Source organism: Calonectris borealis, chromosome 3 (assembly GCF_964195595.1).
Source record: "Calonectris borealis chromosome 3, bCalBor7.hap1.2, whole genome shotgun sequence".
Taxonomy (NCBI): Eukaryota; Metazoa; Chordata; class Aves; order Procellariiformes; family Procellariidae; genus Calonectris; species Calonectris borealis.
Window position 1 is genome coordinate 128,902,137 of NC_134314.1, and position 19,556 is coordinate 128,921,692.

Genomic DNA, 19,556 nt, shown 5'->3' on the forward strand with positions numbered 1-19,556 from the left:
CTGTGCACCCTGCGGAGCTGGCGGCGGTGCTCCGCTCGCTGCTGTGGTTAACGGTGCGCGCGGCTCTGGCCGTCTGCAGTCACCGGTGATGGGGGGGACATAATCTCCCTTGACGTGTGGGAGCCCAGGGCGCAGCCCCTCGCAGGGTCCTACCTCTTCCAGAGGTGGCCAGCGAACTCCCAGAGGCGGAATTGGAGAGGGAGAGCTCCGGTGTTCATCTCTCCTGCCTCGCCGGGTGCAGCCTTTCGCGTCCCCTCTTTGTGGACGCAGCCGGTTTCTGCACAGCTGCTGCAGCGCAGTTTGTTCCAGGCTCATGCCCTGAGCCTCGCCTCTCTCTTTACTTGCCCCAAATTTAAGGATCTCTCTTGTGCGTGTGTGCTTTCACAAGTAGGTAGCGATAACTAAACCTTTGCCCACGCTGCCGTCTGCTGGGAACGAGATCCGAGATGGTAACGTAGACTCTCTCCACGGCAGGTGTTTGGTGGCCTTGCAGGCTGTTTCTAGCGCCTGCGGGGGTGCCAGCTGCAACAGACCTGCTGCAGACCTGACGCCTTCTCTCCCTCTTCCCCCGTGCGCGGGACACGGCTGTAACGCTTCCCCGCGGCACGGCAGGGGCGGCGCTCCTCTCCACGGCACGGGCAGGGCTGCGCTCCTCGCGTGGTGCCCTGACTCCTCCGGCTCTCCGCGTTTCTCGCTCTGTTCCCTTACCTTAGGTCTAAGTCGGTGTAAGGTGCCTCAAGGGTAGCCTGGGTGGCCTCGGATACGTCTGTGCCAGTAAACCAGCGCGGGGTGGGACACGGGCGCAAGCTGGTGTGGTGGCGTGCTCTGTTGGGTAGCTGGCCCGCTTTTCGCCTGGTTTTTCCCTGTGCCAGCGAGCATTTTCCTATCCAGTGCCAGGACGTGAGTTGAGGGCGGGGAGTAGGGCTCCTTCCCGCTGGGCAGCATGGACCGGGCTACCCTCCTTGGGAAGGGCGAGAGCTTCGCTGCCTGGACGTGAGCCGCGCCGTGCCATTTGCCTGTCGGGGCAGAGATCAGGCCCTAGCGTGTTCTGTTTAATGACACAGAAATGGCTTTCTGCTTAATAGTACAGAAATGCAGCTTAAATGCTTCTTGCATGAAATTGAAGAGCTGGTTCCCCAGGTGTCCTTTCAAGTCTCGTGTTCCCCCTTGGGTTTCAGTCATTTGGAAGTTGTTCCTATGTGGAGTTCAGCAAGAATTGTCACTGGGATCCCAGATGACGTGGCAGGGCACTTCAGTCACAGAAAACAAGCTCCTTTCCCTTTTTCAAAACACTAGTGTTTCAAAAATTACTCCTCTAGGGCTTAGATTTTTGCAGAACGCAATCATAAAAAACCCTTGCACTGTGCAACAGGGGGGAAAAAAAGGAGAGCAAAAAATTAAGTGTGGCTTAGCAACATCCAGAGAATTTAAAAAAAAAAAAGAAGTCTTTATGATGATGATAAAATGTTGGCAGCTTTTGATAGCTTGTAAGAACTTTTGGATAAACGCTTCATGATCTTTCTATTAAATCCCAGAGAGCCCCATGAATTCTTCTTGCAAAAGCATTTTATTTTTTTAAAAAGAATATTCCAAAACAAACCTAAGATGAGTTGGGACGCTGCAGTTCGTTTCTGCTTGACAATCTCCAGGCTCAACATCTTCTCTTTTCTTTTGCAGGCGGTGTATATGTTTTATGCTTTGGCGATTGTCTGCGATGATTTCTTTGTCCCTTCATTGGAGAAGATTTGCGAAGTAAGTATTAGAAGAAGTTACTTAAGCTTGTGTGCTGCTTTAGCAGCAGTTCTCGAGAGCCTCAGAACGTGATGGTAGCGTATTTGCTGTTGTCTTAGAGCGTTCCCCGTGCTTCTTGTTTAGTTGCTCAACGCTGCGTGTGTGCGTTGGCTCAGCTCTGTGTTCTCACTCGCGGGAGATGGGCTGGGAGTCTGCTGGTGGGTAAACTTGGCTGACGCTCCCTCGTAAAGCTAGCAGTCGCCTCTCCAGTAACAATTCCTATACACGCATCATACCACTTCTTAAAAATGGAGGCAGTTGATACGATAGTGAAGAAGGCGTTCTCTAGAGCAGTGATTCCCCTCCTCCGCCTCACGCTGCGGGCTCCCCGGCGGGGCGGGCTGCAGCGCGGGTTTCCAGGTAATAAGCCCAGCAGAGCTCGTTAGCTTGTCCTGTGCTCTGCCGCTCGCTGCTGACGTGCTCCCGCCTCTCCGGCTGAGAAACCCTGCCCTTGCGGTAGGATCCAGCCGTCGGGGACCGCCATGGATTTGGGATGTTGTTCGTTGCCCCTGTAGGGAACGGCGCTTTGGTTCAGTTACGGCTTCGGGCATGTCGCTTGGTTCTCCTGGGACTTGGAAGGTGACAACCTTTTATTTCTTGGCTTTTGCGTGGAAATATTGATCCACAGGGTGTTTCTGAGTTTCATACACCATTAACTGAAAACCTGGAGAAATCTCCCACGCATCAGGCTGGGAAAGAAAAAACGCGCAAGAGAGTTTAGATGTGTTGGTCTTTAAAAACAAAACCAAAACCACACCCAGGGGAGGGAGAGATGCCAAGCTCCCAGCCAGCTGCCTGATGGCTGGGTCCTGGCCCCGTGGGACCGGGGGGCCGTGCCTCCCTCCCGCTCCCGCCGGTGAGGACCCGCACGCTGCTGGTGCGTTCGCGCCGGGGCCGGCCAGCTCCCGGCGCGGCCGCTGACAGGGAGGGCTGCCTGGCCAGAGTAGGACTGCCCTGAGCAGACCCGCGCCAGAGCTGGGTTTGGCTGCTCGGACGTCGGCTAGACGTGAAGTCTTGGTTCAGGTTCAGGATGCTGCAGGTGTGCAGCACGCTCGCTTCCCGGGGCCTTTCGGCTTTGCGTGTGTGGTGCCCAGCACGAGGGTTCACAGGCTGACGGCTCTCCAGGTGCTCCGACCGTTCGTGCTGTGGTGGCTGCTGTTGCCTCGTGTTGGTGTGTCTTCGCAGACGTCTCTTCAGAAACACTCGGCCCTGCCCTTAGCTGATATAAATTAAAACCTCTGGTGATTTACCCCAGTAGAAATCATGGATCTTGTACCTTGCCTTCAAAGTCACGAGTTTCATACCTTGCCTTGGTTGGTGTAAGTTGTAAAGCGGCAGGGACAGCTAGGTCAGCTGTAAAGAAGCTCTTGAACCCCTCCAGCAATTGCAAGGGACTCTGTCCCTCTTTTGCTAAGGTTGGCATGCTGAAGTTTTGGAAGACAAGGAGCACATTTTAGCCTAAATCAGCTCACACAGCTACAGGGTGATCACAGACAATGTGCCCAAAGCGACTGCGAGCCCTCTCCAGTGTCAGTCTCGGGCAATGAAATGTTTGCGTGTAGAAAACAGGGTTTGGTCTTGCCAGTTAGACGTCCCTGTCCGCTGGAGGAGGCGCCTGCCAATCCGCCTGGCAAGAAGTGTCGCTCATCAGGGCACGGGCTGTGCCTGGCCCTCCGAGGAGGTGTGGGAGGCGGCAGGAGAAATCATTTGTGCTGACAGCTCTGATGGAAGTTGTTTCTAAACTAACCTGATACTTGTAGTTCAGCACCCTGCCATACAAGCCTTCTTTGCATCATCAAACAAAAAGTCCCCAGGAAATCCCACTATTTTGGTGCGTAAGTATTCAGGTAACTGGGGGGGTGACACACTAGGCAGGAGTTGCTGTCCTGCAAAGTTGCTGCACTCTCTAGGCTGAATCTAGGGAACCGCTGCGAGGTTCACGGGGAGGGAATGGAGACGTTGATGTGGAAGTTGGGATGGGAGATGCTGGAGATGCAGACGTGCCGAGTTATTTAACCTCCCCTCTCCTGAGCAAGGGAACCCTGCTGGGAAACGTGGGTCTAGAAGGCCAGCTCAGGCCACTGTAGATGAACAAAACCCGAGCTGAGCACGTGTCCAGGAGGGGCTTGCGTTTTGGGGTGCTGTCGGTACGCCCCAGGGCAGGCCTGCCACCCAGAGGGACACAGGTGGAGCCAGGAGACTGAGGGAGATGGATATTTCTCCTGACTGAGCACTCATTAAATCCTATCCACGGGTGTATTTTGATTAGTGGCCTTGCTTGTGGCACAGAGGTCTGGCCTGGGTCTTGGAGCGCTCGCTCTCGTTACAGCTCTGCCATGGACCCTCTGAGTGGCCTTGGACAGGCTCCATCCCTTCTCCGCGCTGGTCAGTAGAGATGTTGGTCCTCGACTGCATTTACAAATCACGACAGGAAACACCATGCAGGGTGTTAACGGTTTCTAACTGGTGGTAAACTTGGTTATGGTAAACGAGAGGCTCACAGGCTGGAGAAGTCCCTCTCCTTTTACTGCCATTAGCTTTCTATAGGTGCAGGACCTGTGCATCTCTCCACCTGCCCCGGAAGGTTGGTTATAGAGGTGCAAGTGTCAGAATTATGGTGCCATTTGGTCTTCTGACAAATTCTCAGATGTGTTTGGGTTTGCACAGACATCTGATGTCTAAAGAGCAAACACCCTTCCCCTGTGACTTTAACGTAGTATTTACAAGCCCCTGCGTCCTAGAAGGCAACTTTCACTTCACCAGATCTTTGCTTTTTGGTTATTTGTCGTCTTCTCAATGGTACGTAACAACTCCTCGCATGCTTTAATGCCTCTGAACCATTGTGTTACACAACACCACCAATAAAATAAGATGATAATAACAGGTTTTACTCAATTGTGTGTGAAAGAGAAAGCTTAGCGATGGAACACTAGATCTAGCATATTTGTAGTAATAAGTTACTGTCCAGAAGAAAGATACTGTGTCATTAGCAATTATCAAAACGGGTCGTATAAATGGCTCAGAATTTTACTATTCCTATTGCTCCTACTTGATTCTCTGCCAAAAAAGGTTTTTCTCACCCCATAGGTGACCTTTGGGGTCATTCAAGTCCTTTTATTTATGTATTTTATGCATAATTAAGCAGCTCTGTAATTACATGATAGCAAAAGAAATAACGCGTTCCCGTTTCCTGATCCAACAACTTTTGATTTTATTAGTCCAGATGGCTTGTCTTCAAAACATCCAGCTTTTCGTGGTTTGTCCTTGACGTTAGCACTCAAGAATGCGTGGGAAAAGGCTCAGGTGACTTCGCCAAGGCTTCTCCAGCCTTTAGTAGTATCCACTCTTGCCTAGTTTTCTAGGAAAGGGAAGGTTTTGTCGCTGCCCAGTGACAGCAGATGCCACCACCATTGCTGACAGCAACCAACACTCTCCCCCCATAAAGACCCTGTGAAAGGAGAAGGCTGACTTGGGGAGCCAGGGCTGCTTTGTGAGGGAGAAGACCGCCCGAGTCTTCCCCCGTCACCTGATGAGATAAAACCTGTGATGTTTTCAAGGGTGTTCACTTGTTTGTTAACGCACAAAAAACAATTGAGAGAGAGAGAGGGTGCGGGGAGAGAGCCCGTTGCAGGACCTCACATCTAAGGGGTTGTACGGGGTATGGCAGTACCTTTAACGCGCTCAGCGTGCAAACAACCGTAGATGGTAATGACTTGCTGCTGACCTAAGATCTACCATCAGTAATCCCACTACCACCTACTGTCGTATCCAGCACAAAAGAATTCAAACCTCCTGCCTGAAGGCTTTTTCGGTCTTGGAGATCAATCAATAGTTATCCTACAGTTGTTCACAGTTTAGATGCACTAATTCTAAAATAAATGCCTTTTTCTGCCTTAGCTTCATCTAGTATGGAAAGCGGTTGTTGAGTTAACCCAAGGCATTTGCACTCCCAAGTGTGTGTGTGGAGATGAAAGTTTGTTCCAGAACACTTGCTATGGTAGACATTCGCGTTCTGCCTTAGTTCAGATGTACTTACAATAAAGCCCTGATTTTCGTTTGTTTTCTAAACCAGCCTCCACTCGCATTTGCCCAGCTACTCTCTGTTCCTGGTGTTACAGAGCGTTTACATGACGCAGCTAACGTCACACGTCATTGCAAACCTTTGTCTGCCAATACCGGAGGATCCATTTAGCCTCCTACACAGTGTGCTGTGTTTTCTGCTCTATTGTATTAACTTAATCATCATATGCATTGCAGTAAATTATCTAGGAACTGTCGCCGAGGGAACCTTCTAGAGTTTTAAATTAAACCATCCCCACAGAAAGTCCAGCACAGCTGGTTTCCTTGGCTGATGATCTCTTTCAAAAGACGCCATCGAGTTGCAGACCAACTATTGTAGCATGACTGTCTCTGTATTTCCATAGAGAATCCTGCAGAAAAAACTGGCCTGTGGGGATCTACTTCTGGTCCTATGAACTTCTTCTACAATAGTTTTAATCCTATTTAAAATAATTTTCCATAAAGCTGTGTTTAATCAGGTTCCGCAAGCTTTTAGAGCAGTGCAGCGATGCCGTGGTCTCCTGCTTAGAAAGTATTCCCGGTGAGGGCACATCTTTTCCTCTTTCCTTGTCCCGGTAACATACGTACAAAATTTTTTGTTATGTGTGTGTGGTCAGTGGATAGAGTTACTTCTCTTATGGGCCTAGAATATCCTTTGTGGGATCTTCAATCCCGATAAGGTTGGAGGGAGCATTTCTGCAATCCGTGTCTCTGTGCAAACGTACTTTGGTAGCGACAAAGGTGCAGAGAAACCCTGCACCGCTGGAGAGGGGAGAGGAGGGCTTCCTCTGTCCTGCCGGGCTGGGTGTGCTGCTTCAAACCACCCGTTCTGCTAGGGAGGCGTCCCCACCACCCTCCGCTGTCTTCCCCTCGCTCGTGCCATGGCAGCCACTGACTCGCACGCCTGCGAGCAAGCCAGCTTTTGTAGTAACAGCTCGGCAGTTTATGGTCGTGTGGCGGGGGGGCTTTTTTTAGCTACTCATTAAACCGTAGAAGGTGCCAGCGAGGCATGTGGTCTTTGACAGCCTTGTGGCGTTTGCTGAACGGGGACTTGTGCAGATGGAGCAGTGGGAATGCAGAAAACATAAAGGAAGTAATTAACCAAGTAAATCTTTGGAAACAGCATATGCCGATGACGTTTTCATAGAGTAGTGGCCCTTTGCCTTCCAGGAACCCTCGGTTTAGATAGTCCCTGGGCACTGCTAGGGGAAGGCTGTAGGAGGTAAGTATCTTTGACGGTGATCCAAGTGAAAGGGGGTGAGGAGGGGTTAAGCGTCCGGGGCTGAAATGATACCAGGGAAGGCGGCTGGGGTGAACCAAGCCTGAGCTCCAGCCCTGCCCTTTGCAGGCCAAAGTAGATGAGATAAGGTGTGTATTGTTGGGGTCATGGAGAAGACAAGGAGCCGTGGCTGGTGAAACTGCCTCGCTGTTGTCCAGAGTACTGCTCCTTCTCTCCTCTGTGAAGGGTATCCCAGCCACAACCTGCCCTCGCTGCAAGGAGATGCTACCCTAAGTAGCCAACGCCCATGGTGACTTTTTCCCGTATAGTTAAACTTTATTAACATAAAACTTTATACGTATTGGCAGTTTCCCACTCTTGGTGGACAGTTTAACATTTCTAGTTGAATTCCTTGACCTCGCAGTGTTGTAATCAATTACTCTGATGTGTTTTTCTGCAGCGCTTGCATCTTAGCGAAGATGTGGCTGGGGCAACTTTCATGGCAGCGGGAAGCTCTGCTCCTGAGTTGTTTACATCTGTCATAGGTAACTAACCTGCTGCTGCTTCTTGGAACCTCTGCGTTTCCCCGGCTATTTTTCAGAGTTGAAATGGGATTGCTACGCGCCTGTAACGTTCGCTGTAATACCTGGCCCTTCCCTCATGGGCACACATGGGACTACTTGTGGGGAATCCTCCCTAGATGAAGCAGCTCTGAAAAAGTGCCCTTATCCCACAGCAGGGCTGCCTTGGAAGGGGTTTGATCTGAGCCCGTCAAACCAGGGCCAGTAGGCAGTTCACCTTCACTGCCCCTTAAACTCCCTCGCTGTAGCACAGCCAAACTGCCCAGCGCCGAGCTCTGCACGTGCAGCCTTCCCCCTCCTGTCTGCCCTCCTGCGCTACCTGCCACGCCGTCCCCGGGACGTAGCGTGAAAGGATGCACCTCCAGCCTCCTGGAACTCTCGTGTCCTCAGCTGCAGGTCCTCTGCCATCACCTCCACTCTGGTTAGTCTTCTAACACCACGTCCCTCTGGGAAAGCCAGAGTGGGGAGGAGAAGATGGTTTGAAATGGTTTCTCACAGCAGCAAGTTGGTCAGAGCGTCACACTACCAAAGCAGCTCTCCGCGTATGGGACGTGTGATCAAGGGATTCAGCAGTCCTTGAGTGTGTGAAACCCGGGAAACTCGCGTGGTCCTTCAACAGCCTTGAGCTAGGAGGGGACTGCAGTCAGCTGTTATAAAATGATGCTGTACGTGTGCTACCTGGCGCAAGGGGAAAGTGTTCTTGCAGTTTTACGCCTCGTCACCTCCGTTGGTAGGTGATCATCAGAGCAGCGGTTGGGAGGTTAAGGTGGGCTCTCCCTTACCGAGGAGAATTATTCTCAACTTAGATACTTTCTGTAGAAGATACTTCTGTTTCAGTCACAGCTATGGGATGCAGAGCACAAATTAATTCACGCAAAGCTGCATACTCTGCAGAGAGGTCCAATTACACAAGCAAAGCCTCAAAATGTAGGAACTTGAATTGGACCGAGTTGGGATTGTATTCCAGTTGAGGATAGTGCAGTAGCAGGGTGAAAATAAAACCAGATTCCTTCAGGCAGCTTAGAGGAGCCCTAACGGTCAGATCATGATCTTGCTGTGGTGTAACCCACCAGATACCGAGTGTCACTTGGCAGGTGACTGCTTCTGCGTAACATGTTTCGGAGAAAAGTATTAAGTGGAAAAAAAAAACCTGAACTACGCTGGCCGGATAAATACTGTTGGAACTTTAAAAGCAAGTGGTGAATTTAAACAGACTGACAGCTAGCAGGAGATGGGAGTGTTATTTTTAGGCTGACTTCCTAAGGAAAGAATTTTGTGCAGTACCATGATGCATGTGTCTGTCAGTCCATCTCCCTCACCATTAACCTCGTTGGCCAATTTTAACCAAATTTGACAGAAGAGCTCTGAAAGGAGCTTGTGGCGTAGCCCCATAACTCATCCCGAGAGGCACCATTCAGCTTGCAAGTAGCTAGTGGCCAGACAGCTCTGAATCAGCTCCAGCTCAAGCTTCTACTTGCCTGATGAAGCCGGGGGGGATGGGGGGATGGGGAAGAGCAGAGTGCTGGTGAGGGGATGTCTTACGGGAGATAGTTTCCTGCAGTTTTGTGTCCCACCAGCTGCTCCCACGGAGCTTACTGTCTTTCATGATGTGTATTGCCATAGTGTTGGATCGCAAGACCAGGAGGTTGGTGACTTAGACATGTCAAAGGTATTGGGTTTTCATTAGACAATCTATCCAAGTCCCCTCAGAAAGCAAGTTCTGCCACCTTTATTCACCCTAGTACCTTTCTCTGCAAGTTGCCCCATTAAATATGAGAAAAAGTGGCAGAACTGGTACATGCCTTTAGATTCATTAATGGGGTGTGAGGTCTGCAATTTTTTGTGGAAAAATTCTGCTCTTTCCAATTTACACAGCTTGCCTTGAACTTGTTTTTCAGGTGTTTTTATCACAAAAGGAGATGTAGGCGTTGGAACCATCGTAGGCTCGGCTGTATTTAACATTCTCTGTATTATTGGCGTGTGTGGGCTTTTTGCAGGACAGGTAAGAGCATTTAATGATTCCTAACAGTTCTTGCTTCATCCTGTGCCTTGGCTGTACTGTGAAATCAGCTGCCAGGTTCACAACCTTGCCACAAATTTCTCTGGCTTTGTTCTTTTTAATAGGGCCCTACACTATTCCTCTTGCATTTTTGAAATGAAAAGCAGAACAGCAAATGTCAACTCGGGCGTTTTTAGGCTGCCCAAGATATGTGGGTGGTCAAAGGAATAAAAGTTGGTTATTTAACACCTCCTCTTGGTAGCTATTGAAAAATGTATTGTGACGTTTGTATCTGGTGCCTTTAAACCAAAGGGGCCAGGAAATGTCTGTGCCTCTGGCTGGTAAAAATGGACTTCGGTGAGCCGTGCAAAATGCCTCTGGAAGAATGATGACACTTCTGGAGCATCACAAAAGATGCTGCCTTTGTGCAAGATAGTTTCAGATACACGTGCTGAGCTGGCGCAACGTTGCTGGTGGCTGGCATGACTTATGAAGTTGTATGAGAAAGGTACAGTCTTTGCCTGTAGTTTATCGCGTTATTTATATCCAGAATCACAGATGGTTTATGTGGGAAGGGACCTCTGGAGGCCTCTGATCCAAAGCCCTCACCACCCCGACCCCCCAGCTCAAAGCAGGGCTAATTTCAAAGTTGCATCAGGTTGCTCAGGGCCTTGTCCAGTCAGGTTTTGAATACTCCCAAGGATGCCCCAGCTTTTTTCCTCACTAGCAGTAAGGCTATCCATTCCTAGTATAATTTCTGACTGTTCTCCAGCATGTTAAACTACTTATAACACCACAAGCTATTCATCTGAAATTAAAGTAATGAAGTTGTGAGATCTGAGCTGCTGTCTGAATTGCAGACATGATTGACTGTACAATTACATATCTGAATCTGCATTCACCTTAGCACTTGCCAACCTGCCCAATATTTTTACAATCTCATAAAATGTTCTTTGAAATGGTACTGTGCAGACTCCTTATAACGAGGAGAAGCAGGATAACGTTATCAATACAGGGCAATAGGATGACTAGCTCCAGAAGAAGGACTTAAGAGGAGGGGCCTGTATAACTTGGTCAGTATGAGAAAGCATGCAGAGAGATTGGGCTTTCCTGGAAAAGTTTGTAATCCAATTTTGTTTGCATTAGCAATTAAGTTTTTCAGGATGAAGGTGAACATTTTCACTATGGGGAGGCTTCAGAACAGGTACTTTTTAGCCACCTAAGCTCCCTTGATTTGCTTGGGAGCATGCAGCTGGAAGCTACACATGCTCAATGTGTTAGTGGTTCTACTGTAACTCTTACTGTGAAAGCCCAATTGATTCAGGCCAATTTTTAATGACCAAAGCTTTCCCAGAGCATGAAGCTGTGTTCCCCAGAGGTGTTCTCCTGTAATCAGTAGGATTTCTTGCTCAGGTTGCTTTTTTCAAGCAAATGAAGACGATTAACTGTTTAGCACGATGGCAGAGGAGCTAATTCTTCTGATTAGTCTCCACGGTATTGATTGCATGCCTCAAACCTGCTAAAAAACTAGCTACACATCACAGCTTTCAGTGGAAAAGGTTTGCTAGAGTTTGGGGGTTGACGGAGAATGTCAGTCTTCTCGAGGCACCTTTTACAGATGGGAGATGTTTGTTTCTGAAGGATGCAACACAGGCGAAATGCTCTCGTAAATGCCTCCAGCTTTCCAGGCGTGGTAGCTTTCAGAAGTTCAAAGCGGGGGATTGGCTGCTGTAAGTCATCCTAAGCGTGGTCTGCAAGCCTCTTTCAAGCCAAGAATTGAGATTTGGACTGATTTGTCCCAACTTCGTTTTCCCTGACTCTGCTAGTGATTTGTGTGTGGTTTCGTCAAGTCACTTAACCTCCATTTGCTGCAGTTTAACCCACAGAGGGTGGGTGAGAACTGGAACGATTGACGTCGCTGCGTGGAATCATGATTTAAACGAACAAGTAGGAGACCTCAGTTTCAATAATTCCAATATTCTAGGTGAAACTCTGTTTTGGTTTGTGCTTTTCAGTTTTTCCCACTCCCAACCCTTCACCAAAAAGTCATTCACTTTTGCTGGTGTGATTCATCTTTTGTTTTGTGTTAGCATTAATAGGAATTTGGTTTTATTATCAATAATGTCTCTACAGATGAGTGACATAGGTGCTAAATTTGGTTGGCGGTTGGATTTCAGTTCTGCTGGGGACCTGGATCTCAGGTGTGAGTTGCCCTGTAACGGGCCAGGTGAGCCTGGAGGCAGGCGGTCGGTTAGGCTGCTCGCTGTGCTCCAGCTCAGAGCAGGATTTTCTCTTTTGAGCTCAGGCCTGCCGAGTCAGCAGCTGGAGTCCTCTGGTGTTCAGATGAGACCAGCGAGTCAATGAGCAGGGATTTACCAGCCAAACTTTGCTGTCCTGTGAACCTCCCCCGAGGCTGGTCAGGACACAGACCTGTTTTCTGGGACTCCTGTCCTGGAAAGCAACGTTCGGGCATCTCGGTTCAAGGCTGGAAGGCTTTCGGGTTTGTCAGGTTTGAGAGAAGCGGAGAATTAAGCCTGTGCCTGTGGCCGTTTCAACCCGATGATGCTCCTGTGGCCTTCGTGTTCATCAAAACCCATCGCCGAATGCTCTGCTCTCAGGAGGCGGCTGCTGCCGATCGCCAGGGTGGACAAGAAGGGCTGCCGCTCGGTTCCCTCTGTTTTACGCATGGGATGCCTCCAGCAGGGGAGGGACCATTTCAAGAAGATCACACCGCTGATTTCTGCGAGAGGAATTGCAGAGGGGGGTGGAGGTCATCTCACTCTTGCTTTCCTCTAACGCCTGCCAGCAGTAGCAGCAGTGTGCCAGCGGGAGCTTTTATGTGTCGATGAGGGCAATTTGCAGCTGCAGTTGTGGTAGCATGCTGGGATCCTGCTGGCACGAGCTGCTGTTCGGTGCCGGGTTGCTTGGAGATAGCGGCAGTCCAGGAGGTGGATGGAGAGCAGCACGGGCAGCAGCGCTCAGTGAGCCGTAACTCCGTGGCAGGGCTGCGTCATCCCCTCCTGGGGGGCTCCGCTCGGAGCTGGGGGAGGAGATGTCTCTGTGCTGGAGATTACGGACGGCTGCCTGGTGGCAGAGTGCTTGGGAGTCCTGTATTGCCCGTGGTTGGGAAACCCAGAACCAAAACCTGCAGGGGACGTCTGCAGCATTTCCATGAGCAGTCACTGTGTGGTATCATGAGAAAGCCTTTTGTCTGTTTGTTTGGTTTTGACTGGTGAAAGGTTGAATTAAAAAATACTGACCAGCTCTCTCCAGCATACGTTTTATTTTTAAATTAGGTTGTCGTATGTATGTGCTACGTTGGATGTATTATTCTCTGGCTTAAGAAAATACTGGGTTTGGCCACATGCACCTTGTTTAAAAAAAGAAACAAACCCACAGCCCCAAAAAGCTGGTATGCATTTACTTGAACACCAACCCTAATTGATTATTTTTCTAAGCCTTTAATGGCTGGTAAGTGCACGCTTCTCAGAATAAATCAGAATAGTCAGCCCACTGCTGGAACTGGAGGAGGAAAGCGTGATGCCTATACCTCTATATGGCACTACACTCCTAAAAACTGCGTTAAAAGAGCATTGTTAAGGTTGAAAGTCAAACGCTGAAAAGTTAGAAAATAGCAGCGTTAAGGTCCCTTGTGCAGCCTTAATTTGCCCCCCTGGTGTGTATGCATTATTACACAGTCTTTAATTACAGGATCCCATGCTGGTTTCTCCACAGGGTCGCTGCCTCCCTCGGCGCACAGAACGGACTTTGCTCACTTAATGAGCAGCTATTCATTATTTTGTTTTCTCTTCATTGTTCTGTGTGTGCCCTTCTGCCTTATTTACCAGGCTCTATTCAAGCCCTGTTCCAGAGGCAGAATTATTAATTTCCTCTTGAACTTCTGCCGATCTCATCACTATTGTATCTGAGCAGTTGATGAACAATTAATTTTCCCCAAACCTCTGTGAGATGAAGGGTTGTTTTAAAGGTGGGGAAACAAAGCACAGAGAGATTAAATACAAAAGAATAACTTGTCATTTTAGGGGCCAATTAGAGCTGGCACAGGCCCATTTTTTCCCCTGAATGTATAGCATCCTGTGGCATGTTCTTTGTTCAGAGGGCAGCTCCCTCTGGCTCCAGATGCTGCTCCCGCTGCTCCTGCTGCTCCACCTCAGCATTGCACAAGGGTTTCCTTGCTGGGCTGACTGCGGTTTAAGTGGCCATCTCAATGTCCCCACAGCCCAGCTCTCCTTGGGAGCATTCAGCTGCTTTAGCCATATAAGCCCCTTTTCTTCTCGTAGGTCCCAGTTCACGTTCCACCTTACGCAAGGGGACACACAAAACGCCTCTGTCGTCATGAGCCCTGGCTTCATCCCTAGGACCGTTCTTGACCTGAATTAAGCAAGTGACTTACCTACCTCATCTCCTAACATTCAGTGCTTGCTTTTGCTCGTGTGATGATGTTCCTTCTAAGCACCCAGATGCTCCAGGTTTCCTTCCATTCGATCTGTCTCCCAGCCCCACCCCCTCCCCGTTCCTTGAGGCTTGAGAGAAAAGCTTTCTCCAGACAGATTTTCCCCCCGGATCAGGGATCCACCCCATAGCTGTCTCTCAAGCGTCCAGCTTTCCCCCAGTCCCACAGCGGTCTAGATCTCTTCTCCTCTCCCCACTCCTCTGCTCTGTGGCTCCTTGTGACTGCTCCCGCTAACTTTATCCATGCCGGGGAGGCACCTCTGGAGGTACAGGAGCCTGCTCTAGAGCCAGGGCGGTCGCGTTTTCTGCTGTTTTCATCTCCTCCACCAGCTGCAGACTCGGTGTGCCCCACGGGCACCCCGCTGGTGACGCATCTGCCCTTACTCTGCCCGTGGCTAGAGGACCGCACCACCCCTGCTTTGTAATCCCAGCAGAGACGCAGCCACCGCGAGGGGCTTCCTTCTGGACGCATCTCTGAAGTCATTAGAAGGGCCGTAACAAGGCTCCCTTACCCAGCACGGCGAGCCTAAAACGGGAGGCCCCCCGAGCCCGCGCGCTCTCCTTGCTCCAAGCGCCCAGCAGCTCTCGGGCGACGCTGCAGCTCGATCCAACGCATTCCTGCGGTGCTTGTCCCTTTGGAGTAGGAGGCTTCCCCACCCGCGCTCGGGGTGTGCTGGAGATCGGTGCTCAGAGCCATGGAGATCTCGGCCCCTCTGCCTGCAGGCGCCCGCTCGGGTGTCGCTGGTCGGCGGCTGAGCCCTGCCCGTCTCTCGCCCCGGCTCACGTGGGGACTGGTGCTGTGCGAAGGGAACAGTGCTTCGGTCTGGAATAGCTTGGGAGCAGGCTGCCAGAAGCCCTCAAGCAAGGCAGTAATTAGAAACGCTTCCACTTCGTTTCTTTATTTATGTATTTAATGTTGAAATTTTAAGGAATTGATCACCTTGGTAGCTAGAGCCCCAGTGCTGCAAGCAGTCGCAGCCGAACTCCTTTCTGCAGGCGGGGCTGCTTGCAGGATGGGTATCTAAAAGCCACACAACTTGTTTATACCGTCTGCTGTTACGCCTCACTTACTGTGGTGGTGGTGTAACGCTCCTGAAGAGCTGCTCGCATGCTAAAAACCAATTGATGAAGATGAAAATCAGCTTTACTGTATCATTGTGCTCCTTTTCTCTTTGTGGCCCAGGCAGAAAGGACAAAGTTGGGCTGGAAAATGAATCGGTTTGAGTAATGCCAACAGACTGCGGAGATGAACCACGTGGCTGTCGTGCACCAGCCCAGAGCTGAAGTTGCGCGTGTTACAAACTCTAGGGAAGGATTAACAAATGCAAGCAAGCAAAATTGCTTTAAGCAACAATAAAGACATTTCTGTTAGTGTTAAGTATTACAAACCCCTTGTCTCCCTTGTTTGTTTTTAAACAGTGCTGAAAATTTGAAAAAGTTTCAAATCCAAAGTCAGAGACACCTCTGCCCATCAGAACCTTAAGAGTTGGTGGGCTTCTTACTAATTTCAAAACCAAGGTGTTTCTAATTATATAAAAAATATTTGTGCGTGGTTTGTTGCTGAAAAGTAGAACTGTGTGTTTCAGTAGCCTGAAAGTGACTTGATTTTCTCTTCCAATTAGTGCTGATGACGCTTTGCGGATCACCGGTGAGGATTCTGGACTGGAGGGATATTTTTTTTTTTATTATTTCTGTCTCTTCTCACTGATACGAGCAAGGAAATCTCCTGAGGTCTTTATTGTTGGCACAGGAGGACCAGTTTTCAAAAAGTGGTTATCGACGCAGGCTGCCTGCGTTTTTGATGGCCTAACCAAAACCACCCGCAAAGGCTGGATTTTCTAAACTAGCATCCACACGCTGAAAATCAGATCCCTCTTTAAAATATCTTAAACTGGGCCTCTGGAAGCTGATTAACTCAACCTCTGATGCATTTTGAAATCTCTGACCAAGGCATATTTAGAGAGATAGATGAAGTGTAGCCTTGTGGATGGCTGAGGGCAGCCCACTTGGCTGTGGCAGTGAGCCTTAGAAGCTTTCCCTTCTTTCTTCTTGCATCCTGTGGCAATATTCTGCTGATGTCTTACATGCACACACACACTGAGGAAGATTTGCCTTATTTCATCGAGGCAGTAGGTGCAATTTTGAAGCAGTAGATGGAAATACATTAAGAACTGTCCGCATTGCCCAAATGCTGATGTAGTGCAGGTTGGATGTGTCTGTAGGTGTTTCCTCAGTTGTCCGTACGCCTGTGACACTAATGCATATTCTTTCAATTGCACAGCTAAGTCACGTATCCCAAACACTGTTTATTCAGCTGCTGTGTCTGTTTTGCTTTCTGCTGGCAAAGGGAGGGTATGAGAAAGTAAGAGAATGCTGCAAGAGATGAAATGGTAGCAGATGCAGCCCTTCAAACTAAGTTCAGCGACGTGTCACGGGGATGTATGCTGGATAGCCGGGAAGAGATACAGGCATGGAGTGCGCCGTCTGCGTTGTGACGGATCCATGACTGGTGCACGGGGAGACTGACCCTAGCCCAAGGTCCCCTCCAAGGCTCAGTCTCTCGGTCCTGACTTCTCTCACTCTCATGTCTGTGCTTCACAAATTCTCCCCTCCGTCCACTGCCCTCTCATCATCCTCAGCGGCAGGGATGTGGGATTCTCGGAAGCAGTCAAGGCTTGCTTAATTCAGCTCTCATTCAAGCCAGCACAAGCAGAGTTTGTTCAGTTTTGAAAATTCCCCCGTCCAGATTCTCCTCTTCTTTTCAGCTCTGCTGCTCCCTCCGGCATGTCGTCCAGTCCTCCTCTGTCCTCACCCAGCGCTGAACTGCAGCCTCTTGCAGTGCTGCAGGAGCGGTGAGGATGAGAGAGGTTAGTGAAAGCAGTATAACCGTGAGTTGCAAGTCACTCCAGCGTTAAACAGTAACTTTTCATCTGCATTGATTTGTTAATTACCATATAACTGCTGTGTTTTTCAAGGGAGTTCTAGTTTCTCTATTTCAGCTTTCCCCAGAACAAGACAGGGTGGAGCAGGGGACCATGAATGCTGGGTTGTGCCAGAGATGTTCTTGGTTTTTTAGAGGCCCTTCCAGTTATTTCTTCTGTCAAGGGTCTAGTTGGTGGCCAGGTGTCATTCCTCAATATCCTGGAGTAAGAGAGGCCTGCCTTAACCATCTGACCGGCCTCCTGCTGCTCCAGTGGTATCCTTTTACCTGAGGGAGTAAACTAAATTCAGAAGGCTCTGCTCTGTCAAAGTCACGGCAAACCCTTCTGTAAGCCGGGGACGCCTCTCAGAGTCACCGGCTGACGTGCGCCCGTTTTGTCTGTGCGAAAACAGACCTAAGAGATCGGTTACAAAGGGCGAAGAGCTGAGATGAGGAAGCCGAACAGAGACTTAACAACCAGGTGGAACATTGTTTACTGAAGAGGCTGGGACTTTTGTAATCTATTTTTAACCTAGTTCTGTCAGCTTGCGTGCGTCTTAATCTTTTAAGCTTTAATTTCACTGACAAGTAATTCAGACTGGAGTCATTACTGACCTTTGGCTTTATGATTGTGTTCATGAGCTTTTTTTTTTTCCTTCTTCTGGATTGTGGAGGAGTTTTGGGAGGGGAGAGTTGGAATGTTGTTTTTTTTCTTCATTGGTCTGCGACCATCAGTGGAAAACATGTAAAACTGTGGAGAAGTAGTTTAAGGAGAGCTTAGTGCCAACTGTTGGGACCGTACGCTGCCCCTGTAGTCCGGGGCACAACGTGTTTTTGTGCTGGCAACATTTTCTAGTGACTGTGGGCCTGGTCTTTCGCTGGTAGAAGTGTCTTGCGGACTTGAAAGCAAGAAAGGGAGAGAGAAATAAGCCAGGCAAGGATCCAGCACTGAGACTTCCGCTGAAGACAGAACCTCTGTCCCAGAAGTCAAGGCTGCGGTCCTGGTGGGAACACAGAGCTGCTGGCATGGCCCTGCGTAGGCGAAACCCCGAGTCTGGGAAGAGCAGCGGGAGGGTGCTGGCGGTGTCGTTCCCGGTCCTGTAGAAAGTCAGGCAAGCAGTCAGCAGCTTCGACTGCAGACAGGGCAGAAGGATGGCGGTGGATTTCAGGACAGAGAGGCGTCAGTTAATATGGAGGTGCTGCCCAAGGGTCCTCCCAGTTGAGAGGCTGCAGCCGTTCTGTATGCCCTGGTAAAGTCCTTGCGCACCCCCAGAATAAAGAGGTGCTCCCAGCCGCTGGGCCAGCAGCAGAAGTTACCTGCTGCCGCGGCTCCCTTCCCTGCTGCTCCCGGGCTTCTCCGCCTCTCGCATCCTTCTTTGTGTTTTATCGGAGCAATCAGGGAGGGTGTTCGCCCGCTGTAAAAGCAGCAGAGTTCCTTTTCCCTGGTGTTTTCCCTCTGGGATGTTTGGCACTGGCAGACAGCAGAGCGACTCCGAGTGATACAGCAGATTAGATTCCTTTCCAGCTCCCCCTTTAACACAAGTGGTGTTATCTTGGGAGTCGGGGACTTGCGGATTTATAGCAAATTTGTAGCCCTTGTGCAAGCAAACGTGGTTTGTGTTAACCACGCAGTCTCTTAACCAGAAAACACTGAAGGTGACTTTGTTCTGTTCTCTGAGAGCCTCATGCCTTGTCTCCACGCTGCTGCTCCACAGCACCAACCTGTGCGTGGTGAATAAGCTCAGTCAGAGGTACCTGTTACACCATAACCCTTTCGGTCTCCTTTTGGAGAGGTCTGACGCGCTCTACAAGCGTTTTGTCATTCCCGAAGTAACTTTATTTCCCAGAACTAGGCCAGCAGCATGCATGAAATCAGCATTCCCACACTGGGCACTAGTTTAGCAAAGTGGCTAATAAATGTTTAGCTTGAAGCCGGGCCGCGCGCACCATTTCTGTCCGGTGAGGCACACAAGCCTAGACGTCGTGGTGGCAGGGGCCTGGCATCTGCACCTGAGTCGAACCAGAAACCGCACAGTGAGGTCAGCGGGACTGAACTTACTGGTGATTGTTTTTTGTTCCTCCTGAGGTCCTGGTTGCTGTTGTGGTAGCACCTAGCAGTCTCAGCTGTGGACTGAAACTCCACGGTACTGCGCGTCAGGCAAATACAGAGCCAGAAGACAGCTCTGAGCCTGAAGGCTGTTACCAGAGCGTACGACGGGAGGCAACACGAGCGGGCAGACGGGAAGGCACAAGGAAGCCGTGGCGGAGGGAGCAGCGATGTGGAGGCAGCAAGCCAGCTGCTGAACACGTAGCGAGGGATTCGTGGGCTGTGTGGGCACAGGAGGGGTTTGGCATTGGTGAGGTGTTTGTAGGAAGCTCCTCTCAGGCCTGGGGACAACGTGGCGGTACCGATAGAAGGCCGTCTTTGGCTTCAGGAAGATGTGATGGGGACTGGTGTAATGAGCAGATCGGGTGCCAGGATTGCTGTCTGGATGGTGAATGGTCCAGGACTGG

The 19,556-nt window shown here is 50.0% G+C and overlaps 1 protein-coding gene across 3 annotated transcripts in view; it reads left to right on the forward strand.

Moving 5' to 3' along the window:
* Positions 1-19,556, forward strand: part of SLC24A3 (solute carrier family 24 member 3) — a 172,259-nt gene that overhangs the window by 110,216 nt on the left and 42,487 nt on the right. For all 3 annotated transcript variants that reach the window (XM_075147904.1, XM_075147902.1, XM_075147903.1), the window contains 3 exons: positions 1,678-1,752; positions 7,530-7,614; positions 9,549-9,652. In XM_075147904.1, the coding sequence (XP_075004005.1) occupies positions 1,678-1,752; positions 7,530-7,614; positions 9,549-9,652 (264 nt within the window). The remainder of the gene's footprint in view (positions 1-1,677; positions 1,753-7,529; positions 7,615-9,548; positions 9,653-19,556) is intronic.